Source organism: Capronia coronata (assembly GCF_000585585.1).
Source record: "Capronia coronata CBS 617.96 chromosome Unknown acBCG-supercont1.4, whole genome shotgun sequence".
NCBI lineage: Eukaryota > Fungi > Ascomycota > Eurotiomycetes > Chaetothyriales > Herpotrichiellaceae > Capronia > Capronia coronata.
Window position 1 is genome coordinate 3,136,997 of NW_006912896.1, and position 14,579 is coordinate 3,151,575.

At 53.4% G+C, this 14,579-nt stretch overlaps 3 protein-coding genes across 3 annotated transcripts; all 3 read left to right on the plus strand.

Annotated features, from left to right (window-relative positions):
• Positions 1–1,174: 1,174 nt before the first annotated feature.
• Positions 1,175–7,108, plus strand: A1O1_05658 (AGC protein kinase; the record flags this gene model as incomplete). Its single annotated transcript, XM_007726542.1, has 1 exon — positions 1,175–7,108. One exon carries the CDS (start codon positions 1,175–1,177, stop codon positions 7,106–7,108), a length of 5,934 nt encoding a protein of 1,977 aa, XP_007724732.1.
• Positions 7,109–9,290: 2,182 nt separating this feature from the next.
• A1O1_05659 (uncharacterized protein) lies at positions 9,291–10,645 on the plus strand (the record flags this gene model as incomplete). The annotated part of the gene is made up of 2 exons (XM_007726543.1): positions 9,291–9,433; positions 9,493–10,645. 2 exons carry the CDS (start codon positions 9,291–9,293, stop codon positions 10,643–10,645), a joined length of 1,296 nt encoding a protein of 431 aa, XP_007724733.1.
• Positions 10,646–12,738: 2,093 nt separating this feature from the next.
• Positions 12,739–14,206, plus strand: A1O1_05660 (salicylate hydroxylase; the record flags this gene model as incomplete). The annotated part of the gene is made up of 3 exons (XM_007726544.1): positions 12,739–13,470; positions 13,526–13,732; positions 13,796–14,206. The coding sequence occupies 3 exons, from the start codon at positions 12,739–12,741 to the stop codon at positions 14,204–14,206; spliced, it is 1,350 nt and encodes a 449-aa protein (XP_007724734.1).
• Between the last annotated feature and the right edge of the window lie 373 nt (positions 14,207–14,579).

The window sequence follows — 14,579 nt, forward strand, 5'->3', positions numbered from 1 at the left end:
AGCGAACAAACAATCACAATCAGATGTTGGACAATTGCACAGGGAAGCCAGATATGATGTTGTCTGCATGTCCCGCTCGTATCAATACCGCAGTGCTGGTAGCATAGAGATTCCAGCAGTTGAAGGAGAGTGGAGGGCGGGAGAGCATGGCTTTCAAATAGCGAGACATGAGCTGGTATAGCGAGCACATTGGGAAAAAGAAATAGTGTAACGAGTCCAGATGGGACTGTTGACGGTATGCTGTCGGCTTCAGCTTTTGCTCGCTTTTGAGGGACGTCAGGGTAGGTTAATTGTGTGTGTGGTAGGCAGAGGCAAGCAATGGTGATATTAAGGTCAGGTAAGCATGGTAAGGACCGTGGATGGTGTTCGCGGTCAAGGGAAGTTGGTGTGGTGGATCATGTAGAGGAACCTCTATGAACACATTCGATTAGGGAGGGTGAAGAAAAGCACTCTTACTCTTCTGGTTTCAGCAGCGTGTTCTTTTTCTGCCACTCACTGACTGCAGTGCTTCAGAAGCGAGGTCGAGAAAGGTTCATGCCCTGGGTTTATAATTCTAACGAGCAAGTGCCCCACCAACATTGAACTACGGCAGGCGCAGACTGGTCCGCGGCCTATCAGCAGCCATTCTGCCGCTAGAACGGAGTTACACCGTGACGCTCATACCACTGGCTGTTTCTCCCTGCGTTGAGTTATTGCGCGCGGTCACTCACTCGCACGAATTTGTTCATTGACAGCGGCTACCTTTCCATAGGGTCCGTACTCACTCACTACTACCTGACTGCATATCCGCTATACACACCTCCTCCCTCTCCAAACTGTCCACAGTCTCCTGCCATTGACCGATTCACCCGTCCTTCAACCAACGTCTCAGCCCCCATGTAGGCTGGGAGGCCCTTTGTTCGTCCCACGAGAGAACAACAAGGACGGCCCGCACCATTTGTCGCGTTGAACCACCGCTCTCCCTGTTGTCTCCTCTACTACCTCCGACAGCAAACTCCTCGCCGACCTAGCATCCCCTCCTCACCCCAGTCGTGTCCAGCCATGTCAGGGTAGCAGGGAGACTTGGACTCCCCTGGGTGGGTCAACAGTCTCGAGAACGCCGCTACGTTCTTGTTGAAGCCTCGCGCCACTGCCAACAACCAGTCCTTCACGGGTCCCGAGAGACGCAGGAGTAATGGCACAGGATGGCTCTGCTCAACAATTCCTGCAGACGCCTGCAATCGCTGCAATCAAGGGCGACGCGGGCTTCGGGAATGAGGTCACTCGGCACGCCATGGAGAGATCTTTCAGCCAGGACATCCAAGAAGGCACTCAAGAATTGAAGGAGGCGGCAGAACAAACACGCAATATCATCCTTGATCTTGGTCTAGATGGCCACGTCCGGTGGGTCAGTCCGTCATGGACCGATGTGGTGGGAACCGAGCTGGATGCTGTCCGCGGACACAAGATCTCGGAATTCATCAGCGACAATCCTGAGGTGTTTGAAACTGCCATCGAGGCGCTGAAGCGCAATGACTCCAAAAGCCAGATCGTCAAATTTGCCGTTAAGATCGGCACCTCGTCTGACATGGCACCCATGCTGCCGACCGAGGACCGGGAGCCGCCTACGGGAGATGATATCGCAACCGATGAGGCCGAGCAGACCACGCTTGAGCTGGAAGGCCAGGGAATCATGGTTTATGACCGAACCTCAGGTGGAGAGTCACATACCATGTGGATGTTACAACCCGCTACCGAACCGATACGCATCGAAATTGCACTCCCACAGGCCTTGGTCGAAACACTAGGATTCGGTGCCGAGATTCTCGCTAAATATCTCACCGAGCTCGCAGAGGCGGGAGCCAACGACCCTGAGAATCATCCTCCTCCGTTGCCGATCCTCTGCCGTGTCTGCGAACGATCCATAGTGCCTTGGTGGTTTGAAAAACATTCCGATCTATGTGTGCAAGAGCACAAGGCGGAGATGGATGTCCAGATGATCCAGGAAAACCTGGCAGAACACCGTCATGCCATTGTAAAGGTCCTGGATGCCTTTGAGATTCGTCAAGGAAGATCTTCTGGCGCCGAAGCGTCCGCGACGCCTAGCTCCGTGCCAGAATACAAAGGGCTGCCTATTGGACCATCCCCGACGCCCTCATCTGGTGTCTCGTCTGCCTCAGTCTCTCATACTGCAAGCCCTGTCAGGTCCAGAAGTCCATCAACAGCAGGGTTGGGCCACTCTCGCGCCCGCTCGTTTGTGGTTCGGCGACCGCTCGTTCGCATTGTCGAGCTTATCCTTGACCTTTGTGACACCGCCCTCGAGATAAATGTACCCTCATTCAAAGACAGCAAGAATAGTGCCGAAGATGACTTCAAATCTCAGTCGCCAACCTCAGAGTCAAGAATTGCACAAATCAAACAATGGCAACCTCCAAGCAGCTTGGAGAATGAGCCCGGTTTAGCTGCCTTAAGCGCTGACACGGAAAAGTTAGCCCGCGCGAAGGTGGAAGCTATTCACCGACATCAATATATCCTGGAATACTCGGAACGCATTCGTCAAGAATACATGGCCGAAGTGGATGCATGCATCAATGAAGCTTTGATCAAGGCTGAGAGGGCAGCAGCAGGAGAAGCTCTCTCGTCTAGCGAAAGTGACTTCGAGGACGAGACTGGAAGGGGAGAACATTCCGAGGGTCAGGAAGCGGTTGATGAATTCTTTGGGCAAGCTGGCGAGTCTCAAGACACGCGTAGCTTCTCGTACGTTGGCCTGAAGTCCATGGCCTCGGCTCTTAGGAGTCCTCGCGAAATATCCAATCTCGCCATGAGAGAGCAACGACGCTCATCTTCACAAGCAGTCTCAACGGGTTCGAACAGTCCTGTCGAGTGTCCCACGCCCAAGTCTCACAAGAGTAGTGCCATCTCTCAACCACAGCCAATATCCAATAGGCGGTCCAAGTATGTCGAGGATGCCAATGACAGCGACAGCAGCTTGCCCTCATCCGTGCTGTCCAACAACTGGCGTGCAGACTCGCCCTTCTCGGCCTCGGACCACGCCCGGACCACAACTTCAAGGGACAGGAAAAGAAGGAGTATGCACCTTCACAGCCTCAATTCTGCTTCTCCTCACCGCCAACATTCCCCGGGAAGATACCCGCCGCCTCCTCCTTCGCCACTCCGTATGGCAAAGTCGAGGTTCCCTGCCGGTGAACTCGCCCAGTCGCCGGTTGGGTCGCCATTGTTGACGGCCGGAGAGTTCATGCCTCCGGTTGGTCAGACTCTGCATCGGAGACAGTCATCAATGCATTCGTCCGACAAGACCCCTTCCTCTCCGAGGTTGAACTCTATTAGTCACCCACAACAGCGGGCCCAGCCTCCGTCAATCAAAGATTTCGAGGTTATCAAGCCCATCAGCAGAGGCGCGTTTGGCAGTGTTTACTTGGCCAAGAAGAAGATCACGGGGGAGTACTTCGCAATCAAAGTTCTCCGGAAATCTGACATGGTGGCAAAAAACCAAGTTACCAATGTCAAAGCCGAACGTGCAATTATGATGTGGCAAGGGGAGAGTGATTTCGTGGCCAAGCTATACTGGACATTTTCGAGCAAAGACTATCTCTATCTGGTGATGGAATACTTGAACGGAGGTGATTGTGCTTCGCTCGTGAAAATTCTCGGAGGCTTAAGCGAACCCTGGGCAAAGAAATATGTTGCTGAAGTGGTTTTGGGTGTTGAACATCTACACAGTCGCGGCATTGTTCATCGGGACCTGAAGCCGGATAACCTCCTCATCGATTCCAGGGGCCATCTCAAACTCACCGACTTCGGGCTCTCTCGAATGGGTCTCATTGGCCGACAAAAGCGTGCTCTCAAGCAGCCGGATGAGCCCGCACCCGATCTTCTGAAGCAAGGCCCCTTCACCCATTCCGCTTCAGCTATGGGCTCCGGTCCCACTTCAAGATCTGCTTCTTTCGACTATCAAGGGCCCCATTCGCCTGCCCCAACTCCTCTCATGACACCGGCTCTGGCAGGCGGCCTTGATCAACCTTCTTATTTCAGCTTGAACCGTGAAAGCTCCTTGAGCCGAGAGCTCTATTGGAGAAGTCCAGGAGATCGCAGTGATAGTGGCTCAAGCTATGATCTCAATAATCTTTTCAAAAAGCTCGATATTCAGGAGAGCACCGACGCTCACCAACGGACAAACACCCGAGGGAACATTGTTGAAGAAGAATCTCACAGTCAAGGCAGCGCATCACCGGATCTTTTTCCCTTATCGCAATCAATGAGCAACGTCTCACAAGGGCCCCCTCCTCTCGCCTCTTCTCTCGCCTCTTCTCAGGTGCTTCCCCCCCTCTTTGACCCCGAGGCAACTGATCGGCGCTTCGTGGGCACACCTGACTATTTGGCGCCAGAAACCATCAATGGAACGGGCCAGGACGAGATGTGCGATTGGTGGTCCCTGGGATGCATAATGTTTGAGTTCCTCTACGGCTATCCACCTTTCAACGCAGAGTCTACGGAGAAGGTGTTTGACAACATTCTTCACCGGCGTATCGCCTGGCCCGAAGACGACGAGATAGATGTCAGTCCCGAGGCGAGAGATCTGATTGAAAAGCTACTCCAACTCGATCCTCGGGAAAGGCTTGGAGCGAACGTGGACGAGAAATACCCAAGTGGCGGCCGAGAAATTCAAGCCCACCCGTGGTTCGCCGACATCAACTGGGGAACGCTGCTCGAAGATGAGGCCCAATTCATTCCGAACCCTGAACATCCTGAAGACACCGAGTATTTCGATTCGCGCGGCGCCACATTGTCGTCATTTCCTGAGGAGCTTGAGGACATGGCTTCGCCAACCGGTACCACTCCAAACGGAACAGAGTACCCAAATCGTCCCCATGATGCGTTGTTCCGCGCCAAGACGCAAGGAGGCTCGAGCAAACGAGGCCTCATGCCTCTGCATATTCCTCCACACGTCGTCCGTGACTCAAGAAACCGACGACTCAGCGAGCCTGTTCTTGCTGATGATTTTGGGAACTTCACGTTCAAGAACCTGCCCGTACTGGAGAAGGCCAACAAGGATATTGTCGAGAAGATGAGGAAAGAAGCGATGCAAGCGCAGTCACGTGGTTTCTCGCATTCTCAGGTCGCTTCTGCTGCCAACAGTCCGGCTGTCGGTTCCCCCGGACCGTCAGTTGAAGGGAGTCCAATGATGCCAATGCCTGTGAAGCGCGCCTTATCGATCAGCAAGGGACATAGGCCAGTGTCTCCGTCGAACTTGGGGACGTCCAACTCCTCGCCCAGCAGGCCCTCGCAGCCTTCGTCGCCGCTGTTGGTTCAGTTCTCCACGGCCCAGCACCACGAGAGAAGAAAGACTTCCGGGTCATCGCAAGGGAGCACTACGCTCGTGCCTGGAAGCTTCTTTGATATTCCCTACGATGCAGTTAAGCATGGGCCTCCTATTGCTTCATCTCCTGGCAAACCCATGCGAATCCCCACAGCTTCCCCTGCGAAGGCAATGGCTATACCTTCAAGACAGACGAGTATTCACGGCCGCACGCGTTCACAAACTGTTGGATCACAAGAAAGTGACGGTCAAGCTCCTCGAGAGGTGTTTATCCCTGGACACCACAAACGCCGGAGTCAGCTTCTTGTGCGGGACATTTCACCGTCATCCTCAGATAATGAATCCGCACATGCGAAAGCCCTGCTCAAGGTACAACGCCGAAGGCAAAGTTCGAGGAGATTATCACAGATAAGCTTTCTGGATGGTCCGGTTTACCGCCCCTTGGACGTATTGATCTGTGAAGACCATCCTATATCTCGCATGGTTATGGAGAGGCTGTTCGAGAAGCTTCGGTGTCGCACCGTGACAGCCGGCAATGGCCCTGATGCGCTTCGGTTGGCAGTCAGCCAAATCCAATTCGACATCATCTTCATGGAGTTCAAGCTGCCGCTCATCAGTGGCGTAGACGTGGCGCGAATGATTCGGGATACCAAGAGCGCCAACACTCACACGCCTATTGTATGCATCACTGGTTATCTCAAGGATCTGCCGGAGAGCCATCACTTCGACACGCTGATGCAAAAACCACCGACAATGCAGAAACTGACTGAGATGCTCTGCAAATACTGTGCCTGGAAGCCACCTCCCAAAGACCTCAAATTGGCTACGCCACTGACCATTCCACCTATCAGTACCCGATTCGAACCTACACGCAGTCAGGACAGTCCAAGCTCGGTGGCTTCGAGTCTGCCGCCCACCATGCCCGATTCCTCTTATAAGGCTTCGAGTCGCGAAAATTCAATCGGTAGTGGCGGTTTCTTCAGCGACTTGGAATCCTTCAAGAGCGATGATATCCCTGTGATTGTGTCTCGGGCCGCTACAGATGAATGGGCAAAAGGAGGGTTGGGCATTTCTGACGACATCGTAGTCAGCCAGCCGCCTTACGTTCAGAGCGGATTTCCCCATCTTGTTCACACAGAGTCTGCTCCTCCGAGTGTCCACGTAGAGGAATCCAGCGGGTATGGCCTGCGTACGCCACGGCGGCAGAAATCCTCGGAGGCTGTCAAGACGAAACGCGAGCATCTGGAAAAGAGCATACGAAACGCTGCGGGCGCTGCCGAGGAAGGAGATGACGAAGATGAGGAACTCGGCGACGCACACGTCCGTGCTCGATCGCCAATTGGCAAGAGTACTCGCCAGAGCTCGAAACTAGGAACTGAAATGCTCCGAACCAATAGTCGCGGCAGCGTGATCTCCTTGCACGACGAGCGGACGGCAGAGCCAGATAGCCTTCGGAAATCCCTGGAGATTCTAGAAGAGCAGATGGAGAATTTGAGGATTCCGGAAGAGCCTTCGAGTGCGAGCTTGACATCAATGCAACCACGCAAAGAGATGGCGAGGACAGCTTCGCAACATTCGCACCCTGGTCCAGATCTCGAGCGCCCACCCAGTCGAGGTCATATCACACCCCCTATCATCTTTGCGCCCCAGCCGGGGACCAAGGTGGCAGACATCGACATGGACAACGACATCACACCGGTGCCCAGTAAGACCATTGATCTGGAGGAGGAGCCGACTCCCAGACAACAAGGCACTCCATCTGGACCACAAGGAAGGCAACCCCGCCATTGATTTTCTTTTTTTCTTTCTATCACGATTCAAATGAGTTTACGCAATTCGCTTCGACAGCGAGGTCTGGATTTTTTTGTTCCAAGATTTGCGCGGCGCTGGGGGGCGAAATATGGAACTGGCGCTTTCTCCGTTGCTGAGGACATTACCCAAAACCCTCTGATTGTATTTGATAATCGGTTGTCCATGTTTACTTGTTTGCACTGGCGCTGGTCCTGCTGCCGACGGGAAAAGATGCGGACAAAAATGGGAATTTCTCCAGTTGCTCGGTTGCGTGTCTGGGAAGAATGGCCCAAAATGTCTTGAATTTTCTCTGAACGATTCTTGATGGGCTGTTACTTGCTGATGCTTTACACTTGTGTCTCTATTGTTGCTGGGGGGCTAGATTCTTCGTGCAATAGTCTGGCGACTTTGGGGAGCGATGGTGAACATTTTATCAACGACAGCCATCCGTGAAAGCAGTTGGGCGCCATGGGCACCAAAGTGGCTGGCCTTTCAGTTCGCTGCATCCATCGTTATTAGCTGTGTGAAATATCTATCCATCGGGTCTTGTAACCATGGCGGCTTCTGTAGTGGTGCTGACCTATCTCTGGCGTAATAGCACGGCGTTTCCAGTTGATGCCTGCCTACCTGTACCTAGAGGTGGCTCGGTGCGCATCATAAGATACCGCTTTGACCATTTCTTCCGCACGTGGACAGCGGGACAGCACATTGCGCCAGTACGTAGTAGTGGCAAGTCTTCGGCACACACGGCACACTGGCATGCTTAGAAGCAGGACGTTGATGGACGGAAGAAGGATTGCCTCATCATTATTAATGGCAGCGCAACACACATAACAATGGTGGAGTGATTGAAGAACAGTTTCGATTCCTTTGAGCAGAGATGTTGTACTAGTAGGCGATGTGTACAATGCTTCTGATCTATTGAGCGTCTGCAGGTTGGCTGCGGCTAACCGACTAGGAAAACCGTGACAGATTTGGGAGGTTCAGGAAGCTAGGATGCCTGGCTAAGGGGCCTCAACGGGTGGCGGAATCCCAGTTTGCATGACTGTGGAAGACACACCCTGAGAGCAGATAGATTCCAGGATTCTTTTCTAGGTACATGATGTATACACCTACGTACTATGTAGGATATCGTGATATACTACTGATGGACTGGTCGAACATATTCATTCTTACCTACCTATTATGGATGTTGTCGGTCTCTTTTCCTTATCCGTGCAAAGCCGCCTACCTACAGGTAGTAGTAGTATGATGACCGCTTAGAAGTTGGCGCCACTACTAGTACTAGCATCGCCCGTTCCCGGCACTAGTTCATACATCTATGGGGGCGGTTAAGCATTATTAGGTAGAGACCCAGCTCCTCGTGCCTGTCACCTTTGCTTCGGGGTGCCACAGCTGAGAAGGGCCAACCACGATAGACTCCTTAGACCTACTAGGACCTCTACACCACCCAAGCTACCTACGTTTTACCTTAGGTACCTACCTATACACACCGGAGGTACCTCCGTCGCACTTCCCCAAGGCCGCTTTTCCACCCAACCTCTTCCAAGTTCCCACTGCTACCGCCAGTCTTGTGATCTCTTCGTCTCCCCGCGACCGCCTACTGCCTCTCACCTCTCACCTTCGACTCAAACTGCGCCCATCCCGTCTTCCAACACTGCGCTGCACTGCACCGCAGTCCATCTCATCTTCCTCTGTCTTCCGCCCTTCCATCACCTCCGGCCCCTTGTGTCGCCTGTCGCCTCATCATTCCAAATCACAACGCCTTCCTTGGTCCTCGATTCTCAATCCCCGTCCCGTCCTCCAACAGTTCGCCCGAGTTGCAGCATCCTGATTTTACCTAGTGGCGTCAGGCAAGCGAGCCATCTGTTGCGCACGTCTCCCTCCAATCTTCCTCCACCTCCTGGACTTGACTGTGTCAGTCAGTTGAAACATCTGCGCGCCCGCCTATCGTTCAAGAACAGCGCCCACACTTCCATCCAGTGCCAACATTCACCCTATACCTACCCGTACGGCTCCAGGTCAATCACCTCACTTCAGTCCATATCTCCTTACCGTGAGACCGACTTCGGAGCCTGAACCGCGCTCCCACTATACGTCGCTTTCAATGCTTCGGCCATCCTAAACGATCGCTTGCTCTCGACACGACGCCAACCACTGCGTCATCTACATCTTGCCCGAGATGGCTTCGTCCACATCATCGCCTACAATGGCGGCCAGTGCCACTGCAACGAGCAATCCGGGCAGCGGTGGAGGCAATGGTCCTAGTTCGCCACTGCTCTTCTTCGTCGCGCTCGGCTTCGGCGTTGTCTTTACCAATCTATGGTGAGCTTTAGTTACATGTGCCTGCGTTGTGTCATTTCTAATCGATTCTCTTATGCTAGGATCATCGTCGGCGTTAAATATTGCTTCAGATACAATCAACGAAATCGCCAGCGTATGAATGGGGAAGACCCTGATGGAGTCGACCTCGGCGCTATGCCTCGCCAACATCGCCGCCGGCGGGAGAAGAAGTTGATGACGATGGACGAGGTCAACGAAAAATTCCCTCTCATCAAGTACAAAACATGGCGTTCCAATCGTGCCGACGAAGGGCTGCCCACTGCCGGAGGGATCAACTCCTTATCAAGGCCTGCCAGCGTCCGCAGTCAGCCTCGGGACTCTGAAGATGAGGGCAATAGCAGCGACCTGAAAGAACTATCTCGTGCGCATACGACTACGAGTGTCGATGAGAAAACCATCCAACCCGAACATGGAACTCCCGAGATCGTGGGTGAAGAAAGCGACTATGAGCCTCGACCTGCGACGCCGTCAAGGCCCAAGTCCAGTCAGTCGGCAGTGGCTCCGAACACCGCCGTGAACAAGCTCACCACACATGACGACGACGACGACGACGATGATCCAATACAGACGGCTGTGCCCGCTGAGCAGTTACCCGAGGCTGGAGATGCTTGCGCGATCTGCATTGACACAATCGAAGATGATGACGATATTCGTGGTCTCCAATGTGGCCATGCCTTTCATGCCTCCTGTGTTGATCCTTGGTTGACTTCGCGTCGGGCATGCTGCCCTCTTTGTAAGGCTGACTATTACGTTCCAAAACCTCGACCTGAAGGGGTAAATATCGACGGATCTGCCAGAAGTGGCCTACATGTCGATCTGCAACAACCTCCCGGCACCTTCTCCACCATGGGAAATGGACGAGCTGGTAGACGACCGGCTATGATCATTCCCGGCCGTTTCATGAGTATCATCTATCATGATCGTGATCGACATGGATTTCCACTTGTGGTGCACGCGGAGAGACCCGGCCAGGCGGAACGAGAACGACAGCGACAACGACAACGACGAAGAGTAGTGACCTCCACCACCGCTGTGCATGGAGGCCGGTCTGAAAGCGCCCGTGGTGCACCCAGCTGGTGGGCCCGATTTCGTCATCCTATGCCTGGTCGCAATCGAATGGCTCAACCACAAGATCCGAACCAGTCGGCTCCTGTGTTCCAACCCACACCTTCCCAGCTTGAAGCCGGGAGATGAGTACAGAACATTGATTTTTGTTCGTCTTATGCGTTAATGACTTGACACGATTACGAGCGTTCATGAATGGTGGATTCTGCCCTGCGAGCGAGCTTTTGGTTTAATTCCTATGGTTGGCAGGGCCATGTAGGATGAAGTACTTTGCAGTCTACATCATTCCTTGTGAGGGCGAACCGCATCGCCTAATCTGGGTATCAGTACGGGATGGATGAAAAGGTGCCAGCAAAGTCATCGGCGGCTCTGACAGGTCGTGCGGCCAACCCACTGCCAGCACGACACGATACTTTGGCTACGATACCAATATCTGCATTCAGGGCATGGCATGTAACCTTATAGTTTCTATCAGGAGTCCATGGAAAACACCAGTTGGGTTGTGGTTGTCCTATCTCATCAGTCTTGCTATTGACCTGCATTGTCTGAGGCTTGTTTGCTCGAACGGTCATCGCCCTGCAGTTGACCGGCAGTAGGTCTAATGACATTTAGTCTCATCAGCCTGAGTGCTGATCCGTGATGGCACAAATGCGGATGCAGTCTCCTTAGGTTCCAGATCTCCTTGCTAGCGCTTCAATGCCCGTCTCTGACAGGATCGCCCAGGGGTTGACACTGAAATCTGTCAGAATCCAACAAACATACGGGTACCATCGCCGTCGGTGTGCAGATCAGTGTGAGAACCCGTCTAACAACTTAAGACGCATGCTGCTCTTGGGACGACGTGCTGGTCCTAGCAATGACGACAAAAACGCAGTGGTAACAACGCATCATCTCACGTTCAAGTGCTTATACAATGCATAAACGTGCCCGCGCCGAGGACATTGCAAAGCCAACATTGGTGAGTCTCACCTCAACTTGCTGTCTACGAGGCTGCTCTGTTTTGGGGTGAGGGCTAACTTGGGAGGCTCCTTAGGCGAGGGAAGCCCCTACTAGGTTAGGGTAGCTTCTCCAACTATCACTGGCGGACCTCGCCCGCCTGCTCCACTTCTCAAATTGTTAGTATATATCTTTGATGCGCGAAATTTTGTGCACATTCAAGGCGGTGGCATGGTGGTGAGTTTTCCAGATTCCCCAACGTCGCCAACCAAGCGCCTGTGACTAACATGTTGATTGCAGTAATGGTCAGCATGTATCGTTGTGGTTGATGCCTGCACTTAGATCGTCCTGATCTATGTGCGTTAAGGTGTTTCCAGCTCCGATCCGATCCCGGTTCGATTCCGGGTGCCGCCAGTTCTATGGCACGACCTTTTTTTGGCACTTTCGTTCAAGCCAAACTCCGGGGTGTTTGGAGAGCCTGGGGCATAATCTTTTAGGCATGTCAGGGTGGTGGAGGTCGAATTGTTAATGCATGCAATATGATTGAAAGCAGAAATTGATCGGAGTCCCCGGTTCCAGGCAGGCTCCGCTGCAATCACATCTCTATAGCAGGAACCACTTGCCCAACATCATCATTCCCCGTGATCAGTCCTATCAAAAAGGTACTGATTATCCAGAAGAGACCAATAAATGTTTAGGCGCTTCCAATTGCTCTTACTTCATACTTTCGCTTTGCACGGAACCAAATCTTGCGCAAAGGGCAACAATACAACACCTTTGTTGTCAGTCACCACTACGTAGTATGTACTATTTCATGGACAACGCGTCGTCACTCTTGTCGTACAACTATTTCCCGAAATGTGAGGGAATCTGGCCGTCGTGTCCCATAGAACCGGTCCGAGATTCTACCCGGAGATGTGGATTGGGTCGGACCGAGTTACTCTCCTGAGGTACTTATTTACTCATGATTGTTACTTGAAACGATCAGTAATGATTATGAGACCTCCGATTCGCGTCGAAACCACTGCCCACTGTGCCGCATTTCGAATCCCCGAAGCAACCCATAGCCCCAGACGTGACCAAAGGAGACCCCCTATAGGCCGGGGTTGAACTCTCGACACCAGCATCGGTCAACCACGATCTCCGCATTTGATACTCGGCACGCGAAGCCGGATCTGTCGGATCTTGGAGAGCCCAGACTTGTTCCCCAATCTTTGAAAGTCTCGCACGTCGACCTTGTCTACCTTCCTGCACGCATTTTCGCCTCTACCACTGCACTGGATATCATGTCAGAAGCAGCACGTCTCGGTCTAATTGCAGGTCAGCTGGAAGGCTCTCAGAAAAGCGCATCATCCAAAGGAAGCGCCATGGCTCCGACGAAGCCTTTCGAAATTGCCATCGTTGGCGGGGGTATCGCAGGTCTGACGTTGGCGATAGCTCTGTATCACCGACAGGTTCCCGTCACGGTCTACGAGCAGGCGCCGCAGTTTGGCGAAATCGGCGCAGGCGTCTCATTCAGCCCGAACGCCGTCCAGGCCATGAAGATCTGTCACCAAGGGGTGCACGACGCCTTCGAGAAGGTGTGCACGAAGAACGTCTGGGAGTCGAAGCAGAAAGTCTGGTTTGATTATCTCAACGGTATGTCGGATTCTCGCGAGATCGCATTCACCATCTCCAACAGCCTCGGCCAAAATGGTGTCCATCGGGCGCGGTTCCTGGACGAAATCGTCAAGCTGGTCCCCAAAGAGATCGCAAGGTTCGGCAAGAAGTTGAAGGACATCAAGGAAGGCCCCAACGGCAAGCTGGTGATGTCCTTCGAAGATGGCACGACAGCAGAGGCGGATGCCGTTGTCGGCTGTGATGGAATCAAGTCTCGCGTGAGGCAGGTCATCGTGGGGCCCGACCATCCGTCGGCACATCCAGTGTACACACACAAGTACGCATACAGGGGTCTGGTGCCCATGGACAAGGCCATTGGAGCTATCGGTGAGGAATTGGCCTTGAATTCATGCATGCATGTAAGTGGACCTTGGCCTGCAACCCCCACGGCTGCAAGATGCTAAACGCAGCTAGATGGGACCCGATGGCCACGTCTTGACCTTCCCTGTCGACCATGGCAAGACCCTCAACATGGTCGCATTTCGCACGACCACCGACGACTGGCCGGATTTCCAACGCCTCACGAGGCCGGCGAAAAGGGAAGACGCGTTACGCGACTTTGCAGCATATGGGACAAACGTCAAGCAGTTGCTGGCCCTGACGAAGCCGAATCTGGACGTTGTAAGTCATATCGCTCGTTAAGCCGGTCGTGGCCAAGGACTGACAAAGCTGCTTTCGCACCAGTGGGCCATCTTCGACTTGGGCGACCATCCTGTTCCGACCTTCTACAAAGGCCGAATCAGCATCTCCGGCGACGCAGCACATGCCACCTCCCCTCATCATGGCGCCGGTGCCGGGCTCTGCATCGAGGACAGCGCCATATTGGCCGAACTGCTGGCCGATGAACGCGTCCAGACACCCAAGGATATCGAAGCCGTCTTTGCAACCTACAATGCGGAGCGGAAGGAACGGGGCCAGTGGCTGGTCCAGTCTAGCCGGTGGGTCGGCGACTGCTATGAGTGGCGTGCACCGGGCATCGGGAGGGACTTTGCCAAAATTGAACATGAGATCAACACCAGAAATGCCATCATTGCCAACGTGGATCTCGAGGAGATGTGTGTCCAGGCAAAGCAGGCGTTGAGCAAGAGGTTGTAAGAGTGACGAAACATCAGTCTGCTGCCACTTGTCCTTGATCGACCTTACGGGTCAGATGTTGGACTGCCCAGACGCCTCGCGAGGGACTTTGGGCAACATGGTGGAGTGAACTTGATGCAGGCACGAGTATAGGTTGAGGCTGGCAAGTTGAGAAGGTGGGAGATTGGGAGCATCTCTTCCTGGCCTGCTGTTTTCCCCAGGAAACACGTCGGATGGAAGCATGCCTATGCTCTGATGTACGAAAGGTTTATGCCCAATGATTACACATTCCGGGACATGGTATAGCATTCGAACTGCTGCTTGTCAACCACTAGCCAGGATTCCGCAGAGCCTCGATGAAGTTATTTATTGCTTATGACAGCGTGTGACCATT